The sequence below is a fragment of the Hevea brasiliensis genome, chromosome 2 (assembly GCF_030052815.1).
Source record: "Hevea brasiliensis isolate MT/VB/25A 57/8 chromosome 2, ASM3005281v1, whole genome shotgun sequence".
Taxonomy (NCBI): Eukaryota; Viridiplantae; Streptophyta; class Magnoliopsida; order Malpighiales; family Euphorbiaceae; genus Hevea; species Hevea brasiliensis.
The window spans coordinates 10,086,640-10,109,691 of record NC_079494.1 but is presented as its reverse complement, the minus strand read 5'-3'; the positions used below and the strand labels follow the sequence as shown (position 1 = coordinate 10,109,691).

At 32.2% G+C, this 23,052-nt stretch overlaps 1 protein-coding gene and 1 pseudogene across 1 annotated transcript; one reads left to right on the top strand and one right to left on the bottom strand.

The window, feature by feature from the left end:
* The first annotated feature begins 3,375 nt into the window (after positions 1-3,375).
* Positions 3,376-6,243, top strand: LOC110651666 (uncharacterized mitochondrial protein AtMg00810-like; annotated as a pseudogene).
* Positions 6,244-10,708: 4,465 nt separating this feature from the next.
* LOC110650497 (uncharacterized) lies at positions 10,709-13,739 on the bottom strand. Its single transcript, XM_021805478.2, has 3 exons — positions 13,032-13,739; positions 11,799-12,146; positions 10,709-11,714 (listed from the first exon to the last, which is right to left on the bottom strand). Exons 1-3 carry the CDS (start codon positions 13,473-13,475, stop codon positions 11,091-11,093), a joined length of 1,416 nt encoding a protein of 471 aa, XP_021661170.2. The 5' UTR covers positions 13,476-13,739; the 3' UTR covers positions 10,709-11,090.
* Between the last annotated feature and the right edge of the window lie 9,313 nt (positions 13,740-23,052).

Here is a 23,052-nt window from a genome sequence, read left to right as displayed (position 1 = left end):
TTGGAAACACTTTATAAATGTAATAGATAAAATATTAAATCTAGCTAGCTACTTTCTATGATCTTTCTTCCATCAACACCTAATGCTGAGTTATTATACTAGGGCTTGGTCTTTTTTTAGTTTGGTGTGGTCATCCACTCAATCTTTGTCCTGAAGAGCCCTCTGGTTCTGCCACTTCAATTTTACTATGAAAATTGTTAATGTATTGTGCCATCAAATGGGCTACAAAAAGGAGCGGGGGACCACAGCTTGAATAAGGACCGTTGTCTCTGCAAAACCAGGAGCACATTGTGGTCCCCTCACAACTCTCAACTAACAGCTTCAAATAAATATTAAAACCATAACTAGCAAAGCTCAGAACAGAAGTTTGGAAATGAATTAAAAACAGTTTAAAGTACAAAAGTTTAAGGTCTCAAGAATGTGTGGCTAGTATATAAACATCCCACATGAAGATGTAAAGCTTGCATAAAGACCTTAATCTATCCCCAGTAATGGTGATTAGCTTAAAAAAATCTGCTTAATTATAAATTATACTTGAACATTTTATGTAAAGTTCAGTTTCAAACTAGCAAGACTCTAATGGGATGCACATTGTTTTCGTTTTCTTTATTGCTAATTTGTACAGTAGGCGTGGAAAGTAAGTATGCTGGTTTCTAAGCTCATGATGACGAAGACTAGATACACACAATCTAGCTAGTCACGTTTAACTATGAAGTGAAACTGTGAAATTATAGATTTGCTTCTGTAATTTTTTCATGTTGAAAGTATGAACAAATTTCTATAATATAATATTTAGAGTATCTAAGTAAAGAAGCTTCGATTAATTTACTCTTTCAATAAAAAGCATGAATAGAGAGGTAGTTTAGATTCTCGAGTATGGTGAACCCTCAATGGATTCTAGGCGTAGGCTGTAGCTAGGAGACAATTAGATATGTTTAAATCTTACATTATGCATACAGCTTAATTACTACAAATGCCATGAATTAATATAAGCAAATGAACAAATGGTTGGATAAATATATATTCATAAAAAAATGCTGTAAAGAATATGTAAAGTGTGGTTGAGTTGTTACCTTCAGGTAAAATGGAGAGCACATGACAGCATGAGAAGGCTCATGAACTTAGACGATTTGGTTTCAAGCTCCTTGGAGAAAATTGCATCACTGCCAATTATATCGTCATATTACTAGCTAATGTTTCATGCATTTCCACTAAAAAAAAAAAAAAAGTTTCATGCAATGAGTTTCAATTTTCAGCCTGTTGATTGCTTGGGTTTTTATTTATTTATCTTGTGGTTTTGTTGGGGAGCTTGGCTTGGGATGCAGCAGTGAAAATGTTCTGCCTACGGTAAGAAACATAAATCGACATCACTTATCGCATCCATGGTCCGTCTTGACAACTTGCCAATACAAAGGCCTAACTTCGTTGGATTTTGCACGATAATAGATAACCTCAGGAGGCCCAGCCCATACATCATTCATAATAAATTTTTGGTCCAGCTAGTCTCTTCCATGTTTAGTAAGTACTTGGCATCTTAATTTTAAGCATACTAATTAATTGGTATCTTATTTGTCAAAAAAAAAAATTTAATTGGTATCTTTATTTTGGACATTACATTAATCAATCTTTCTAATTTGATTCCATTAATAATTTTATCCCTCCATCTAAAAAGTCCCTATTTTATTGTTAAAATGAAAGAAAAAGACTATACCCCCCACCTCTCCCTATCACATTCACCCTCTTTCTTTTTCTACTTACGTTGTCTCTATGTGCGTGAGAGTTTGAGCACTTTGGACGTGACCAAACCTACCCCAACAAGTTCCAAATTCTTTATTCGTAGCTGACTTTTTTGTAGGAAAGATGAAGTTGGAGAGGTGTCTCAACATAAGCAAAGAAAGGGAACATCTGATTTTTCTCTCGTCTGGTTTTTCTCTCGAAGATTTCTCTTGGAATTGCTGAGCTTCTAATTTCCCCAAGGCTTCCCCTGCCCTCCTTCACTTTTGTTGAGCTCAAATAGTGGTTTTGGTGATGGTTTTGCAGGTATGGGTGATGTTAGCATGATTATAGGAAAATCTATCTTTACATTATTATAGGAGATTTGTTTAGCATAATTACAGCAATTAGCATGATTATAGGAGATTAGTTTAGCATAAATACAGTAATTATTATTCTTGCCAAAATTAGCTCATATTCTCATGTATAAATAGATGTAGTATCTTTATAAATAAGACAGCATATATATACATAATCTTTTCGAGCATCACTTGTGTTCTTTCTGCTAATATAGTATCAGAGCCTTAAGGCTTTTATTCCTAGTTTACGGGGTCTCTCTTCTCTCTCTACAACCTGTTCTGGTTCATTCTTTCATTCCTGTTATTATATCACTTTTTCTCTTTATCTTGTTATCAATCTACACTCTGCTACGGACCAGAAAACCAATGGAGAAATCTGATATTTCAAAACCTATTGCAATGTTTCTGACTAGTTTCAATTATAATATTTGGGTTCAAGGAATGAAAAGTTTTTTGATAGGTCGCAAGCTTTGGCATATTGTTACAAGAGATATCACTATGCCAATAAAAAAGAACAATGAAACTAATGCAAAATTTGCTAACCATCTTGAGGATTGGGATAGTAAAAATCATCAGATCATCACATAGTTTTGCAATACCTCTGTCCCGTTCATTCACATCCAATTTGCTAATTATGACTCTGCAAAAGAAATTTGAGATTTTTTAGCTAATCGATATCAGACTACTGGACTTTGCCCACTATTATCAGTTGTGGACTACTCTTCATAATCTGAAATAAGAAGCAAGTCAATCTGTGAATGATTTTCTTGCCCAGGTCCAACCCATTTGGAATCAAATATCTCAAGCCAAAATCAGCGAAGATCATCTTCATCTCATTCAAGTTCTAATGGCTCTTCGACCAGAATATGAGGTTGTTCGAGCGTTCCTGCTACATCGAAATCCCCTCCCATCATTGGATACTACTATTCAAGAGATTATTTTTGAAGAGACTCATCTCAGTTTGGATAAAACTTCTCAATTTGAAATAGCTCTTGCAATTACTCAATCCTTACATCAGAGATCTGGCAATCAACTCTGTAAGAATTGTAATCAAATTGATCATGCTTTTGCTTATTGTCCTATTATAGAATGCAAATATTGTCATGGTTACGGTTATATTCTTGAACATTGTCCCACATGCCCTCCAAGACCAAAAGGAGGGCATTCTAAATTCAAGAATGTCTCAAAGCCTGGATCTTCCTCTGTCACTACTGTTGTTGCTACTGAGGGTTCTACTGCCATCACCATGAGTGACCTTGAGGCACTATTCAAATATGTTATCTCTTCTAATTCCCCTGCTATCATGTCTGCCACTCCGGGTAATTCTAATTGGCTTTTTGACTCTGCATGTTGTAATCATATGACCACTAATCTTAAATTCTTATCTTCTGCAAAACCTGTATCTTCCTTACCACCAATTCATACTGCAAATGGTACTAAAATGAACATCACACATACTGGTCATGTGTCTACCTCAAATCTTCATCTCCATGACACTATTATATCCCTAATTTGGCACTCAATCTTATTTCTGTTGGTCAGTTGTGTGAAAAAGGACTAAATATTATTTTTTCTCCCCATGGTGTCCAAGTACAGGATCCACAAACGGGACAGGTTCTTGGGATGGGTCGCAGGGTGGGTCGATTATTTGAGCTTGCATCTTTACATCTTCCTTAGAGACTTGTGTCTGCAGCTACAATCCCCAATTCCTCCATTCACCAATGGCATCTTCATCTTGGTCATGCCTCTATCAGTAAAATCCAACCTTTAATTTCTTGTGGATTATTAGGATCTACTAAGTTTGAGTCATTTAATTGTTTAAATTGTCAGCTTGCAAAACAACCTGCATTGTCTTTTTCTCATAATAATGTTACTTCAGACACTCCTTTTGGCTTAATTCATTTTGACATTTGGGGTCCTTCTCCTATTTCTTCAATAAATGGTTTTCATTATTTTGTGATACTTATTGACGATTATTCTCGGTTTACTTGGATATATTTCTTGAAATATCGATTTGAGTTATCACAAATTTACATCACATTTGCAAAAATGATTAAAACTCAGTTCTCTTGTGACATTAAAAATCCTCCAAACAAATAATGCCATGGAATATTGGGATTCTTCTTTACTTCAGTTTCTTAGTCAACAAGGCACCGTTGTTCAACGTTCTTGTCCTCACACCTCTCAACAGAATAGGCGAGCCAAACGCAAGTATTGCCATATTCTTGATTATGTCCATACTCTTCTTCCTTCTGCCTCTTGTCCAGAAAAATTTTGGGGAGAAGCAGCTCTTCAGGCTGTTTATATTATTAATCATCTTCCTACCTTGGTTCTTCATAATTTATCTCCTTTTGAAAAGTTGTTTGGACAACCTCCTGACTATTCCATCCTTAAACCTTTTGGATATGTTTCTTTTATTCTTTTACAACCTCATAAACATACCAAATTAGAATCCCATGCTCTTCTATGTTGTTTTCTTGGTTATGGCATTGAACACAAAGGGTATCGTTGTTGGGATCCTGTTTCTAATAAGTTACACATCTCTCGTCATGTTACCTTTTAGGATAATACTATGTTCTCTTCTCTTTTCAAATTTCATCACTCTGTCAATACTGACTCTCTATTTTTCACAGACTCATCCAAAGAGCTGTTTCTTCTAAGTCCTGATCCAGGTGATTTTGATGTGCTTAATACTAGCCCAACTCCACCTGCCCCTGTTGAACCTGCACCAGTTGTTGATCCAGTACCTGCACCTGCATTTCCTCCTAATAGTACTCTTTGTTGTTCTATCCGTTTAAGAGAAACTCCTTGTTATCTTTCTGATTTTCACTGTTACTTTACTATTGCAATCCTTCATGAGCCTAGTTCTTATTGTGAGACAAGTACTGACCCTCTTTGGCAGCAAGCTATGACTGAAGAACTTCAGGCTTTAGAGAAAACTCATACTTGAGATTTAGTTGATCTTCCACCAAACAATACCCCTATTGGTTGCAAATGGATTTACAAAATTAAGACCCATTCTGAAGGAACTATTGAACACAACAAAGCTTGCTTAGTAGCCAAAGGGTACACTCAAGAGTATGGTATCGACTATGAAGAAACTTTTGCTATAGTGGCCCGATTAACATTTGTTCGCAGTCTCTTAGCTATTGCTGCAGTTCGTAAATGGAAACTTTTCCAGATGGATGTCAAAAATGCTTTTCTTCATGGTGATTTAACAGAAGAGGTTTATATGCATCCTCCTCTTGGTTATCATTCTCCTCATAAGGTTTGCAAACTTCAGCGAGCCTTATATGGATTAAAACAATATTCTAGGGCCTGATTTGCCAAATTTAGTTCCACTCTTGCTCAACTTGGTTTTCTCTCTAGTCCACATGATTTTGCATTATTCACTCGCCGAACTGACAGTGGTATTATTGTTCTATTGCTTTATGTTGATGATATGATAATAACAGGAGATGATTCATATGGTATTTCAGAGTTATAACATTATCTCAATCAACATTTTGAAATGAAAGACCTGGGTTCTCTCAGCTATTTTTTGGGTCTTGAAGTTTCTCAAAATTCTGATGGCTATTATCTCTCTCAAGCCAAGTATGCATCTGACTTACTTTCTCGAGCAGGCATCACTGATAGCACAACAGTATCAACCCCAATGGAGCTCAATTGCAAACTTACACCTTTTGATGGCACTCCTCTTGATGATCCTACTTTATATCGATAGCTTGTCAGGAGTCTTGTTTATCTCATAGTTACTAGACCTGATATTTCATATGCTGTTCATCTAGTCAGTCAGTTTATGATCCTTCATTATATCAAAGGCACTCTTTTTCATGATTTGCACTTTTCTTCTACCTCCTCCCTAGTATTATCTGGCTACTCTGATGCTGATTGGGTTGGTGATTTGACAGACCGTCGCTCTACAACTAGTTATTGTTTCTTCTTAGGTGATTCTTTTATCTCTTGGCGTAGCAAAAAGCAAACTATTATTGCACGTTCTAGCATAGAATCTGAATATTCTGCTCTTGTTGATGCTACATCTAAATTACTTTGGTTACGGTGGCTATTAACTGATTTGGGTGTCATTCATTCTTCTGCCACAATGCTTCATTGCGATAATAGAAGTGTCGTACAGATTTCTCATAATGATGTATTTCATGAGCGTACCAAACACATCAAAATTGATTGTCATTTTGTATGTCATCATGTTGCTCATGGCATCATATATTTGATTCCTGTCTCCTCTGTCAACCAAATCGCTGATATATTCACCAAAATGCATCCTCCCGCTCGATTTCAGGATCTCTTAAGCAAACTGAAGTTGGCACCCGTGCTACCACCTTGAGTTTGAGAGGGGGGGGGGGGGGGGGAGGTGTTAGCATGATTATAGGAAAATATGTCTTTACATTATTATAGGAGATTTATTTAGCATAATTACAGCAATTATTATTCTTGTCAAAATTAGCTCATATTCTCATGTATAAATAGATATAGTATCTCTGCAAATAAGACAGCGTATATATACACAATCTTTTCCATCATCACTTATATTATTTCTACTAATAGGTGATATGGAGAGAGTTAGGTTGGAGACGAATTGCATTGTGACTATGGGTTTTTTGAGTTCTTTAATTTATTGGAGAGGTCTCTCAACAAAAGCCAAAAAGGGGAACATCTAGTTTTTCTCTTGTTTGATTTTCTAGATCGATTTGGTTGGTTGAAATTGGAAGAGTGTCGATCGACGCTTGATTTGGGTATGGTGGATCTGCTCTATGCAGTATGAGGAATCTCTTGCATCTGGCTTCTAGCACCTTCAGGATTTGCGTATGGTGAACCCTAAATAGATTCTAGGGCTAGGCTCTACCTCGAAGACACCCAGATATGTTTAAATCTTATAGTACATGCTAGGCTTGGTTCGGTGGCTTTTGGCCGTTTTGCTCGGAACCGGTCTGGATTTTTCCAGTTCGAAATGATTTCTGTCTAATTCCAATTCATTTTCAATTCAAACTTTGGCATTATCAAACTATACTAAAGTTTTAGATACATTACTTATTTTCTAATTTAAAAAATTGAAAGAAAACAAATATAAATGCAATATAATTAAAAAAAAAAAAATTAAATCGGGCCAATTTTAGTTCAAAATCACCAATTTGAATTGGTATATTCTTATTCTGATTCATTAGAGGAAACCATAACAAGTCCTCTATCCCTAAGTCAAAGACCAAAACTATTAAATAGTACAATTCCAATTTGATTCATAAATTGAACCGACCTGTGGTCAAGTCTAATACACACAGCTTATAGCTTGTTTGGCATTGAGTTCTATAGGTTGAAACTATTTTTCTGAATAAAAGTACTATTTTAAATGCTATTGAAAAAAATAGTTTAAAAAAGTTGTTTGGTTATTTTAGTGTTCTTATGACTAAAACTTATCAAATTTAATTTTTAATTATTTTTTAATATACTCTAACTAGCATATTTAAAAAATTAATTTTTTTCAATAACAATACTAAACAGGCCATATTTAGCACCAATGCCATGAATTAATATAAGCAAAAGTAAATGAAAAAATGATTGGATAAATATATATGAATATGTGAATATGATCATTAATTATTAGAAAAGACAACTAAAATTAAAATGTTATGAAAGTGAAAAACTTATTTTAATCTATTTCATCGTAACTTAAAATATAAATATATAAATTATTTTTCACATATTTAATACGTGAGTTTTACTGTACATGATAAATAATAAATTGAGTTTAAATAAAAAATTTTTCTTGTAATTAAGAGTAGGCAAGAATTTTTCGCTGTGGTAAATAATGACATTAATAGTAGTAGCCCAATATTAGGGATTTGCCCTACCTTAAGAATTTCCAATACCCATTAAAAAAATGCTATAAAAATATGTAAAGAGTGGTTCAATTGTTACCTTCAGAGAAAATAGAGAGCACATGACAGCATGAGAAGGCGTATGAACTTGGAAAGATGATTTGAGACTTCAAGCTCCTCGAAGAAAACTGCATCACTGTTAATTGCATCGTCATATTACCGAATACCTAATGTGTCATGCAATGAGTTTCAATTTTCAGCCTGTTGATTGCTTGGGTTTTTATTTATTTATCTTGTAGTTGTAGTGGGAAGCTTCGCTTGGGATGAAGCAGTGAAAATGCTCTGAATACGTTGACGTCACTCATCGCATCCTTGGTCTGTCTTGACAACTTGCCTATACAAAGCCCTAACTTGTTGAATTTTGCACGATTTAAGATAACCTCAGGAGGTCCGGCCCATACATAATTCATAATAAATTTTTTGTGTAGTTGTATATAATTTATTTATCTTAACTCGTAAACTTGTCCGATCAATCTGTAAGCTCTAAAAATAAATTTACTTATTTATTTATAAATAGATTAATTTTTTATTTTTATACTAATAAATTAATTTAATAAAATATTTTATATAATATCCTTATTTAATTTTTAAAATTTTATTATAAATTTTATATAATATTCTATTTAGTTATTTTAATAATAAATATTCTTATAAACTATTTTTTATTAAATATATCATCTGTTTATCAATAGCTTATAAATACTTTAATTAAATACATAATTAATTAAAATTTTAAATACTTATAAGTTTAAATTAACTTATAAGTGTAAGCTGATTTTAAGAATAAAGTCAAGCACCTTTGCAGTCTCTTCATGTTTAATAAATATTTAATCTCCTAATTTTAAGCATACTAATTAATTGATATTTTTATTTTGCAAATTATATCAATTAATCTTTCCAATTTGATTTTATTAATAATTTTAACCCTCCATCTAGGGGTGAGCATTCGGTTTAAACCGAACCCAATCGAACTGAATTAAATTATAAAAATTGAATTACATATTTTAGAAATCAAAACGAATCCAAATAGATGAAAAATTAAATCGAACCGAACTACTCTATTTTGATTCGATTTAGTTTAAATCGATCGGTTTTGATTTTAATTGATTTTTTAATTTAAATTTGATTTTCAAGTTATTTTGTCAAATTTTAACTTTAGTTTGAACCTAATAACTATTAATCAATGAAATTAAACAATTTATATATATATAATTAAATATAATTCATAAATTCTCTATAAAAATAAATCAATTCAAAAATTGATTCCTTTTGATTTGGTTCAATTTGAATATATAAAATTACTATTCAGTTCGGTTCGGTTTAATTAATTTTTTTTCTCTTCAAAACCGAACCGAATCGAAATAATTGAAATTTTTATAATATAAAATCGAACTGATTGAATTTTAAAATCGAACCGATTAAACCAAATTGATTCGATTCAATTTGATTTTTCGGTTTAAATCGAAATCTGCTCGCCCCTACCTCCATCTAAAAAGTTCCTATTTTATTGTTAAAATGAGAGGAAAAGATTCTATCCTTACCTCTTTATCATATTTATCCTTTTATCTTCTCCTCTTGCTATCTCTGCGTGCGTGAGAGAGAATTTAAACAAATTATTGAATCAATTATATAATACACTGAGAGCACTATAAAATAGTGTTTTCTTAGTCATAAATAAACAATAATTTCTCAAAAATTTGAGCACTTTAGACGTGAACAAACCTGCACCTGCAAATTCCCAATTCTTTATTAGTAACTGACTTTTTTTGTAGGAAAGATGAAGCAGGAGAGGTCTCTCAGCAGAAGCGAAGAAGGAATTGGGCAATTAATAAGGGGTGGGGATTGAAGGTAATTTTGCAATTATATCTGTTAAGATGTTATTTACGGTATTTCACAAGTTTGAGCACTTTGACTAACAGAAAATTTTATAATGGAACTTAAGTAAACGAAATTAAAAAATATGGATGGCAAAATATTTAATTTGACTTCTGCACTTACTGAAAATTAAATTATTTTAAATTTTTTATTTAAATTAATTTAAAATTTTCAATAAATTCATCTTAATTTAAATTTAAAATATTTTAATTAAAATTTTCAATTATTGATTTACATTAAAATTAAAAAAGTTCAATTTTTTTATTAATTTTTTATTTTTGAACTAAATTTCTTGACTTCATCCAAAATTCAAGAAATTCATTTTTTCTTAATTTTCTTGATAGGCCCAAATAAAAAAATAGACCAAATTTTAAAAAATAAGTGTTAAGGCCATGTAATAAACACATCGTCTCTATTTCAAACCAACATGAGATATTAACCATCTCAACTCTGAAATTTTTACCATTCTATATCGGGTTAAAATCGCACAAGAAAGAGAGAGAGAGAGAGAGAGAGAGAGAGAGAGAGAGAGAGAGGACTAGAAAAACAGCAGCGCCACTGCGAATACATTGTCGGGTAGCCATTCAGAATTTGCATACGCATGGGTCCTCCCCACAATGTGTTTCACATCTTGTACAAGCGAAAATGACCGCAATAAATAAAGCACTCATGGTATGCCTAAACTTTAGACCTTTCTCTCTCCGCAATTTTTGCAACAAACATGCTTCCATGCCCAAGAAGCTTCTGGTATCAAGTGAAACTCCCTGTGAGAAACTCTATTAACTTTTTCTTGAAATAAAGTAACAACTCTATCTGATTGTTTTCAAATTGCCTTTACAATTTACACTTCAACAAGATGCCAAGTGATTTACTACACTTGAATTGCTTCATTGATGATAAAACCATACAACAAAGAAGAACTTTAGATTTCACTAACGAAGACATCTACGCAACTGGGTAAATGGAGAAACAAACCTCCGTCAGCTCTATCACCCACTATAAACCCAAGCTCTGAGTCCATATTGGAATTCTTCCTTGGAGAATACTAATTATTTAATCAGAACCTGAGAAAATATGCAAAATGACTCTGCTCTATTTACAAATTCAAAGAGACATTGATTCAATGCCAAAACTTTGCAAACGACTACCTACTATTGCCATTACCAGTTCGCCTCCTAGTTGATTGGTCCAGTAAACTAGACACCTACCCTTTGCTGTGCACCAGCATGCCAAAAGCTCTTTCCATTTCCTAAATATATGTTTTCCACACGTTATTGTTAGCAATGTTATCACGGGATCCGTCCAATGCAGCAACTTTGGTACGATATGCTGCAGCAGGTACTGCAGGTTTTACCCTCTGACTCTGAGGAAGCTCACAGGTTTCACTCATAGAAGCAAATCTTAATTCAGCAGGAGGAATAAAACAATCCATTGACAGGCCTGGGACATTGAATGCTACTTCCTCAATTGCCCATGCTTCTTCCATTCTGGTCCTGGTGTGGCTCATTGCTGTATCTCCAAACCGGAAAAGGGTTACTACAGAACGCCCTGAATGAGCAATCATAACACCATCCACAGGCCTATAATCATCAAGGAAGGAATTGATTGTAGTCTCCCAGTACACAGCATCACCTCCATTGTTTTGAATGCGTGTCAAATGGGAGTCCTCTATGTGAACAAGGAGCCCAGTTTTCTGGCTGAAGTAGCCAAACAAAACATGCCTTATGATCTCTGCTGGTCCTTCACTCCTAGCCTTTAGAGTTGCAGGATCTGCACATATCTTGAGAATAAAGCAGTCATCTCCATTGATCTTCTTCTCCCCAATGCATCTTGCATTGGTAAACATACTTGCAGTTGTTCTTGGGTCAAGACCCTATGAAAAAATTGGTGATGATTAAGTAAAAGGTTTTACGCATTGTAAGAAGTAAATTGAACAAACTAGAAAAGGTGGCTTCACCTGAAGTGCACGACGCAATGGTCTAACAGGACCTTTTGCAGCATGTGCTCCAAGCCAGGGTGTGTGCCTCCACACAAGCTTCCCATTGCAGCCAGCATGAACCTTGCTGCCACCAAGAGCAAGCTCAACATACCACATGTCTGGATTCATTTTCCAGAGGACAAACCCACCAGACTCAGCAGCTTTGGAGGAATTCCGATTCCTAGTGACCTTGTTTGCTGTTTCAAACTCAGAAGCTATCATCCTCACCTTTCCCATTGCATAAGCATTGAGGATGGAATTTTGAGCTCTTTGCCCTCCTGAAGCTGCTGTGTACTGCTGTAATATGTACTGAGCAGATGAAGTTTCCTGCAATCACACCTCAGACAATCAACTTAAAGGATGCATATGATTAGAATATAGAAATCTGCCATTTGAGACAGCTCAAATTCCCTATATTCATTTGGTAGTCCTTAAGCAAAAAGCATTAAATGTAATGACTATGCAACGAAGAGCATTTCGAAAATTGTAAATAATGAATGTATCTACATTTCAATGTTGTACATACAAAACCATTACAACAGTCATTTTTCTTTCTTCTTTCCTCTTTATGCCAGTGAGTACCAACCATGTTCTACGATTCACCTAATCCTAAATTATTTCTTGGGGGAACAAATTCCAAGCACATCCCACCCACAAAAACAAAATATAAAACAAATCCCTTTTTTGATTTACAATTACAAGCAACGAATTGTGGACTCATTATATTGCGTATATTGCTAGAAAGTCAGGAATATAAAGTCCCAACAATATAGATACAGTACATGAACAGGGTAAACCATGAGTTCTCTATTCAAGAAACATTTTTTTTCAAAAAAAAAAAAAAAAAAAAAGAAAGAGAAGAAGTTCTTCTCGTAAACAACTTGAAGACAAAGCAACCCACTTTTATTTTTTTTCACATGTCCTCAATGAAAAAACATGCACAAGAACAGAGCAACTTCAGTGAAGCATTGCAATACCATACCAATATTTGCTAATAACCTTTCTAAGCTTTTCTTTTAGAATTAGCAAATTTTCTTATCTTATAATCTAACAAATAATAAAAATAAATTAAACGAAAGAATGAAACCTGAGCAAAAAAATAGAACTAATCAATGTGTATCTGAATGACCAAAGCCTTCAAATTCAGCATCGCATTTAACTAAAATAACCCGTAAAATGCAGCATTATAAAGAGATAAAGAAAAGGACTAACAATTGGAGTATCTTTTATACTAAGATGAGGCAAAGGTTCGGCGCAGCTGACGTGCACCGGAGCAAGCGGCGCACCAAGTACACCCAGCAGCAACCTCAGATCGGACCGCTTGCACACATTAGACGACGAAACGGACGGTGTTCTGGACAGTTGTCCCTTCATCCAGTGGCCCCAACTCCCTTCCATCCTCGAATCTCCATCAACATCTTGATCCGGCCCCTCCTTCAACGGCGATAAAGCCTCCACCGGCCTCAAGGTCCCCGATCTTGCTATAATCAATGGCTCCGGCTGCGCCATGTGGTGTCTACGTCCCTTTCTCCTCCGTAACAAACTCGACATTGGGGATGCACTCCTTACCGGACTCTTGGCTCTGGACCTACGCGGCGACAAGCCTCTAACCACCTCCTCCTTTAACGCCGAAAAGAACCCCTGCTTCCTCTCCATTTTAACACTCTGCCACTTACCCTCAAATGCAAGTGTTCACAGAGATACCAGGGCAGACCTAACCGAGAACCAATACAGATCAGAGGGAGAACAAGAAAGACAGGAATGGCGTTTAATAAATGATAATGATAAAAATACTTATAATAATGTCGCCGCGAGACACGAAAACTGTAAGCTTACAGTGAGGATTAAGGCTTTGTTTACTAAAATTCTGTCTTTCTTTCCTTCTTTTTTTATTTTTTATTATTTCTTTGTTTGGTTTTGTCGTAGCTTTCTGTAGGACTGCTACGAAGGGACAAGCCATACTGGACCTGGTGGCGGGTATTTTGTTTTCTCTTTGACGGAAAATGGAACGACGACTTTTCCATGAAAACATTTGCATGACTGGGAAAATTAGCGCCGTTAGCAACGGTCAATTGTGATTAGGTACGGTCAGAAAAACAATGAAAGAAAATAAATCTTTTTAAATAAGCATCGGCTGTGATGATCAGTAACTAGCAGCAAATGTTATTGCTATTGGTATTTGCTAAATGGTAAGCACACGACGCGGGCAAGCGACGACTTCTTTTTCATGAAAAAATAATGAAAAAAAATTAAATAAAATTAAAAAAGTAATATTTTATTAATTAATAAATTATTTAATTTTAATTAAAAATATATGATTTTATTTTATTTTAAATCTAATTTTAAAATTATTTGATTTTTTTTTTTAAATAATAACTTGTATTGTGATTTAAACTTGATATATACATGATTGGCTTAAATGAGAAAAATTATTATTTAATCTATTTATTTTAATAAAAATAATTATTTGATCTTTTTAATTTAAAAAATATATTATTTAGATTTTATATTTTATTCTACTTATTTTTTTAGTCACTTTGTTTAATTTAAATTAAAATTTTTATTAATCAATATATTTCTCAAATATCACAAAACAGAATATAATATGATGAGATAGAATGTAATTAAAAGAAAGACACAGGATCAAGTTACCTACACTTAATGGTTAAAACGAACCCTTTTATTTTTCATTCTGAATTCTTTAATTCGAAATGAACAAATCTATCCAAGTAGGATTCAAACGTACGACCAGTCAGTTAATAGTCAACCGCTCTACCACTGAGCTACTGAAGAACAACGGGAGATTAGATCTCATAGAGTTCAATTCCCGTTCTTAGAGACAGGACTTGTCAGTCAATGTATTCAAAAAAGAGAAAAATTATCTTTACAATGATTAAATAGTTCATAATTTAGAAAATAAATGGACTATATTTTTACTTTTTACAAATTATAAGGACTAAATATAAAATTTAAATTAACACTTAAAATAATTGAAAGGATTAAAGAATAAATTGAGTAAAAATGTAAAGATTAACTAATATATTTTTCATTATATAATAATAAGTAATTAGTATTATTAAAATAAAGGGATTAAATAGTAATTTTTACTTAATTAATTTAATTTAAATTTTTTTTAAAGATTTGATGTAATTTTTAATTTAAAAAATTGATTTGTTAAATTTAGTGTAATTCTCTAAAAAATTGGTAAAAACAAATGGGATGGTTTATCTTTTATTAATTGTTAATAAATTTAAAATTAAGTTAGAAATCATTTGAAAATATGCTTAAGATGATGTCTCAATCAATAAATCAAATCAATTTAATTTAATTCGATTCAATATTTTTTTCTAACTTGATTCTTCTTTTTTTTTTTTTCTCTTTTTCGAAAACTAAAAGGAATGTCCATTAGTATAGATCAAAAGCAAGAATCTTGACAAGGAAAGTGGGAGGAATAGAGAAGCACTCTTGGAGACCAGAATTATAATCTATTGCCTTTGCCATAACATGCGCAACAGTATTTGCTGATCTCTTAACATGAACAATTGAGCAATTGCTAAGCTTAGAGAGAAGAAAATGACAATCCCTAATAACGATCTCGAAATAATCTCCATTTAATAAGAATCTCTCTCTCTCTCTCTACTTTTAGAAAGATAATATTTCTCTCAAAGTTTTTATCTTTGTCGTTTCTCTTAAGTCGCTTAGCTTTTCATTTGTTGAAGCCTTCCCTTGCCCTTCAGGGCAAGGGAAAATGTTATTTTCTTACCTAATTGTGATTTTTCCTCCTATAATTGGATTGAGAATAAATAGTCTTTTGGGTCATTGTTTATTGTAGATCTAAGAGTCTTCATGGTGAAAGCGATAAGAAGCAGATATGTGTAGAGGTTGCGATGACAAAATCAGAGAATCAGTGGCCTTTCATGTTTGGGGATAAAATCTGATGGGGATTAAAAAAGCTATTGGTGGTAGATCCTTATGTCATCCAGCATCCCCTTTTGACGTCAGATCTGTTGTCCTCGACGGGTGGCTTAGCAAGGGAAGCTCAAATTGTTAAAGCACTCATTGTCTTCTCAAGCAAGAGAGAATGATTTGGCTACTAGAATGCTCTCGCCGTTTCTAGGTATCTCTGTGTTGATAATCTTTGTTTTGGGTTTGGCTGGGTTTTAGTTGTGCTGTGCAGTACGATCTATGGATATAGGTGTGCTTATGGGTGCTCTTTCAATCTACTGACGGTGCCGTGCAGCAGAGCTCTGGTGAAGGGTTCTGGTTCATCTTCCCTAGCATGTTCTAGAGATTTTCTCTCTGGTTCCCTTTGATTTGTTATGGACTAGCTCAAACTTCTAGGTTGATGGGTTTTAGGTTGTTTTTTTCTAGTTTGGGCTTAGACCTTAACCCCCTAGTATTTCGTTCTATTTTAATGGAATTCTAATTTCATGTTAAAAAAAAAAGAAATAAAAATAACAATCTCAAAATAAGAAAAATAATGATCCGGCTCTTTAGACAAGTCTTAATCAATTAGAAGATAATCAGTTCCAATAATGACATTTGATATGTTTCGATCCTTTAGCTAACTAAGAGCTTCTCTAACACCAAGAGCCTCGTCAAGAAGCGAATTAACAAGGCAACCTAGTGGGCAAATTATAGCATGAATGAGTTCACCTTCACTATTTTGAAGAACCAAACCATAACCACCCTTGCACACTATTAATAAATATTGATCGCACAATAAATTGAGCAAAAAATTAAATCCCAAAATCAACTTTAATTAATTTATGAAATAGTGATAATTAAAGTTAATTATCAAGCAAATTACCCCAATTAACTTTCAAAATTTATTAACCACCAAATAGGGTTGTAGTAAACTACCAACCGTCCAAATGTCAGACCGCCAATAGTATCTACGCATACTAATTGTAAAGAAATTCTCTAAGACTCTCTTAGAGAAAAGGGAAATTTGAGTGCTAGCTCAAGTGAAAAAGAAAGCTTCTCTTGTTGGGAAAAGGAAGGCAAGGCTCCTTTTAGATGAGCCAAAAATTATAATTAATAATTTAACCCATTAAATTGATCAATTATAAATTGACCCCTATAGGAATTAAAAGTCACATAATTAAGTCATACAATAATTGAAACTTTAAATTAAGTCTACACTTAATTATTATATTTTGTTTTAATCAAGTCCAACTTGATAATCCAATTTAATTCTTCACTTACAATCTATATGTGTGTGACCCATTAGATTCCTAGCATATGTTGGCAACAAAATATAATTAAATAAAATTAATATGTTAATCTTATTATCAATTCATAATTGATTAATTATATTTGTAGATCATTATTGACATTTAGTAATGTGTAATGACCACCCAAATATTATAACTTGTCAAAATAGTTTGACTAACTTTTTTGTGATTAGTCTGGCAGTGTAATTAATATCCCCTTATCATAATATTTTGATTTATACACTGATGCATGTAATGTGTCTACTATGTATAAATAATTTCTGTTCTTCCAGTGTAATTGATTAATTAAATAAGATTCTCAAACTTGTTTTACCTTGCACAAGATTTAACAATTCACACTAGCTAAGAACAATTAAAATATTTTCCTTAATTACATAAGGTGATGAATTCTCTCTTGATAGTTAAATATCTCCATATAATTCATACTATATCTAATAATTGCCACATTTGTTATCCTTATATAGAATGACATGTGAGCAGTATCAAAATATAGTAATTCCTATATATGATAATATAGGGTCTCAAGTCTAAGGATCACTTACATGACTGTTACATGAGTCTTTCTATAAACACAGGTAAACTTCTATAGAGAATCCTCATGCGGGTCAGTTCAGTGAACTCGTCACCATAAGTACCTACACGTTGGTTTTAAGTATTCTATATATCTCAACTTAATGAGATTTACTGCTTCCTTTCATAAAGGAAAAAAAAATGCAATGTGTACTGATTTAAACAGTTATATCAATGTCCAATCTCAATATAACATTGACTAGGAATATTTTTGGAATAATGTTATAATGCAGTCGGAGTCTCATAATTATAACCACAGTATAATTTTCACTAGTACACATATAAATCCCATGGATTCTATCTTTATTAGTTGATATCATTAAAATTAAGATAAACATTAAAGATAAAACAACCTTTATTAATTACAATACACACACACACACACACACACACACACACACACACACACATATAATTAAGTGATCACACTTGCAACTAACACATTAGCTACAGTGCACATACACTAACACCTAGTTATGAGATTGAGGCATCAATAGTTACATTTAACACAACCCTCAGGTGGATAGCTCCATTATAGAGGGTTAGTTTGCTCTCCTAGCTTAGGAGCAAGAGTTTGCAACTTGTTTGGGGATAGATGAGCTTGCTTCCACTGTTCCATAAAAGTGACAAGAACTCTTATGACAGAACCTATATCAACATCCACATTATTCCACATGTTCTCATGTCTTGCCCTCCATAGAGACTAGATAATCAAACAATTTTTTGGATATCCTCCATTAAGAATCTATTGAAAATTGCAATAAACAATCCCCAACCTACTCACAGTTTGGAACACGTAAATCAATACCACAATTGGTGTAAGAAGATGCTGCTTTAACACAATCTTTAGTAACATGGAAAATGGACTCCTCATTCACATTACATATAGGCAAATAGGAGTAACATCAACTTGCCTTTGAATCAGCAAGTTTTGTGATACTGTAACATCCTGTAAGTTCATGAAGAGAGTGATTATTTACTCCAAATTGACTAGGGAAAGATGAGCCTGCTTCCACTGATTCATAAAAATAACAATAACTCTTATGACAGAAACTGAATCAACATCCATATTATTCCACACCTTCTGATTTATCACCCTCCACAAAGACCAAATAACCAAGCAAATTTTATGGACATCTTTCATTGAGAATTTATTGAAAATTGCAGCAAACCAGTCCCAAAACCACTCATAATTTGGAACTCACAAATCAATATCACAATTGGTCCAACAAGATGCTGCTTTAACACAATTCTTAATAACATGACTCCTCATTCTCATTACATACAAGGCAAATAGGATTATCATCAACTTGCCTTCAAATCAGCAAGTGCACTATAGGGACACTTTCACGACACTATAACATCCTATAAGTTCATGGGAGAGTGATTCTTTGCTCCAAGATCGAAGGAAGGCGGGAGGAATGAATTGAATTCCTACATCAAAAAGTGAGGAGAAAGTTAATGTACTTATAAGAGAGGAGACCACTTTACTGGCTAGCATTCTTTTAGACCTCAAAGAAAGGGTCCAAATGGCAAATCCATAAGGCTAGGTGAGCCAAAGCGGATAATACTATCCAGTTTGAACGTGTTGTCACAATTAGTATCAAAGCCAGACCTCCCCCAATACAATGTAGTTTGGGGAAGAACTAGGACAAAAGTTGGTAGGCTTGTAACTTTCCATAAGTTCATGAGAAAAGTGATTCTTCACTTTAAGACCAAAAGAGGGGGCAAGAATTAATTGAATTCTATTGAAAAAAGAGGAGAAAGTTAAGGTACTTATAAGAGGAGAGATGAATTCACTGGATAATGTGCTTTTGGGCCTAAAAAAGGGGTCTAAGGGATAAATCCATAAGGCCAGATGGGCCAAAGTGGATAATATTATCCAAATGAATTGGGTTTTCACAGACACTCTCCATATAAGGTTTTTAACCTTAGGAGGGATCTAAAAACTCCAAACCTTATACCACCCTAGATTTCTTGAGCCATGTGCAACTCAGTTCTATCCTACTAACATCTTATAGGCACTCTTAATAGTATAAATCCCCTTCCTATTCATTATCCATATCCAAATGTCCTTCATACCATCCCTCCTAGCTGGAATTAGAGAATCTAATCTCTATCCCTTTCATTAAATAAAGCATTAATAGAGCTCCAATTCCAAGCATTATTCTTAAGTTGCATTAAATCAGTCAACCTTAATCCCTTCAACTCAGGAGACAATGGGGAAGACACAAAATGATCATTAGGATCTAAAAGAAATGGCTCTCCCCACACATATCCACTCCATTACCCACTCTCCAATGGCAAGCCTACTTTAACAAATCTTAAGTTGCCCATAAATTCTGCTATACATAACTTGGGTTCTGACTAAGAGAGGCACACAGAAAAGTCGAATGGGCATAATAACAAGCTTTGAAGAGTCTAGCAAGGAGAACAAGGGACTGTTGATTTGTGAGGAGACTCCATGCTTGGTTACTTAGCATTGCCATATTAAATTCATGAAGTCCCCTAAAATTTAGACCACCCTCTGATTTGTTGCTACACATATAGGACCAACACAACCATCTAACACCCGCACCAGCTCTCTCCCATTGCCCTACCAAAAAGAGTAAAGCATCCTTTCAATCGCTTCGCACAGCAACAAAGGTAGGAGGAAAACCCCTATAACATAGTTAGGAATAGACTGTGCTATGGTCTTCAATGAAACTTCCTTACTAGCTCTTGATAGCTACTTTTTACGCCAACTCTAAATTTAATTTAATTAGATTTATTATAGATTTTTATTTATTTAATTTTTTTAATTTTTCAAATCAAACTAAATCAAAAAAATACCCCAATTTAAACATTGAACCCAATAATCTGAAGTGAATTTGTTTTTATATTATTTATATTACTTTAAGAAATTAATTCATGACTATAAAGTTTTTTATAATCCATTATGTTTAATACATATTGAATGTTTATAATTATATTGAAATTTTTTAAAATTAGTTCCAACGTTATTTATCAAATAAATATTGTTTGCATATAACAAAGACACAATAAACTTTATAAAAATGAATATGCATATGAATTTTTACCCTCTTTTTTTAAGGTGAGCAGTGAGCTCTTTAAGCATAAGGGTCATGTCTAAGGGATGGCCACCTTCCTTCAAATTGAAACCGAACTAAAATTAATTTATTTAAATTTAAAATTTAGTTCCATCGATAATTTATAATTTTATATTAGTTTAATAATATTTTTTCAAATAATTTTTATCATTCAATCTGTTTGAAATTGAAATTGTCATTGTCAATTAAATTTATTTCAAACTAAGAAAATAATAAATTAAAATTTTGAAAAACATAAAAGAATTCTATATGTATGAATTTTTTTATTAATTATAATAGTAATATAAATAAAATTTTAACCAAACTATTTAAGAAAAATATTCTTAATTAATTATAATTATAATATAATTTGTGAAATTTGATAAAAAAAATTAAAGAAAAATATTATATGATTATAATATAATTAAAGAAATTTGATTAATATTTGAATAAATAAAATTTAAAATTATAATCTATTTATATAAAGTAGGCATATATTTTCAAAATGCTGACACGTAGCATAGTTTTTTAAGGTATCACCGCATGGCATTTTCCATAAAAAATTAACTTTAGTAATTATTATTTTTTTATACTAAATTTAATTCTCTTTTATTTTTCTTTAAAGTATTATTATTATTATTATTATTATTATTATTATTATTATTATAAACTCAAGGTTGTTATTAAATTTTTTATTTACAAATTACTATATTATTTTTTTAATGAAAGATAAGATATATAGCATGCTCCTGATGCTGCCATATAAGATTATGAAATTATGCCAAGTGATAATTTATTTATAAAATATAATTTATTTAATTTCATTAATTTTTTTTCTATTTTCCACTAATTATTTATATTTTTTTAGATAAAAATTTGATAGTTTATTAATAAGAATAACATTATGAGTACAGCATAATATTTTTATAAGAGAAAATAATACTAATATAGATAATTAAAATATTTTATTCAGAGATGATCTAGATAAAGTAGAATAATCTTCCATGTAGTAACTAGTCCATTTTTATTTTGGACAAATAAAGAAATCTTGTGTAATACAGCCATTTTGGTTCTTGTTACCTTTTTGTGGCCCACATAAGATGTTAAACCACTAAACGTCAATAGAGAAATAGACCACACAACTAGGCTTTATTGATAGAAGATCATCACCTATATTTGACTCTCTCTCCATGCTATATTTTGAATTGCCAAAAAACCTATTCAAATACTAAAAAAAAAAAGTCCAATAATGGGGAGAAACAGGACTCCAATACTAGAGAAAGAACCTCAAATCTATTCTTAAAGGACACAAGTATGAGGAGAGAAACTCAGATATGCTTCAAATGGATACAGATCTAAGAGTTTATTAGAAAAAAAATAACAAAAACCAAAAAAGGAAAAGGAGAAATGATCTAAGGGTAGCCACTTATGAGAAACTCATTTGTGGACACCCAAAAAAAAAATCTAGAAGAGAAAAGAAGAAAGAGAGAAGAGAGAGGAGAGGAGGAGAGGAGAGAAGTTGTTCATTTTACATTATATTTGTGCTTTTTTAGATCATTAATATTAGTTTTAATAATAATATTAATATTAGTAAATAAGGATAATAATTGAATATAATGTATTGCTTTAATATATTAAGAAGTTACAACAAAAATTTTGAAATTTAAAATGATGAAAATAATCATACAATTGAACCAATTTCAAATAATTTAAGAAGTTAAAACAAAAATTTTGAAATTTAAAATGATGAAAATAATCATATAATTAAACCAACTTCAAATAATTCTATATCTTTAATCAATATTTCTATTTAATAAAAAGTTGAAGACATTATTTTATGTTACATATTAAAAATAAAAGAAAAATATATAAATTAAAATTATTTATACATTAGAATTTTTAGTTGATCTATACATTAGCACGGACAATTTCCTAATTTAAAATAATTAGAGAAGAAAATTTAGTATGAATATAATAATGAAAATAGGCTCAATTTGTCCCCGTACTTTTTGAGAATGTCTAATTTAGTCTATTTTTAACTTTTGGTCCAATTTTTCCCTTTTAGTTTTAGTTTGTAACAACCCAATTTTTTTAATAAATATATTTTTATTTTTCTTTTATTAAGCTGATAATCTATTAATATTTTATTCACGGATTTAAATTAATATTTTCCCAATGATAACTTTTGTTAAATGGGTATCATTTTTTATGTATTATTATTATTATTATTATTATTATTATTATTATTATTATTATTATTATTATTATTATTATTATTATTATTATCATTGTTGTTTTAATTGAAAACTAAAATTTCAAAGAATTAAAAATTTGGAC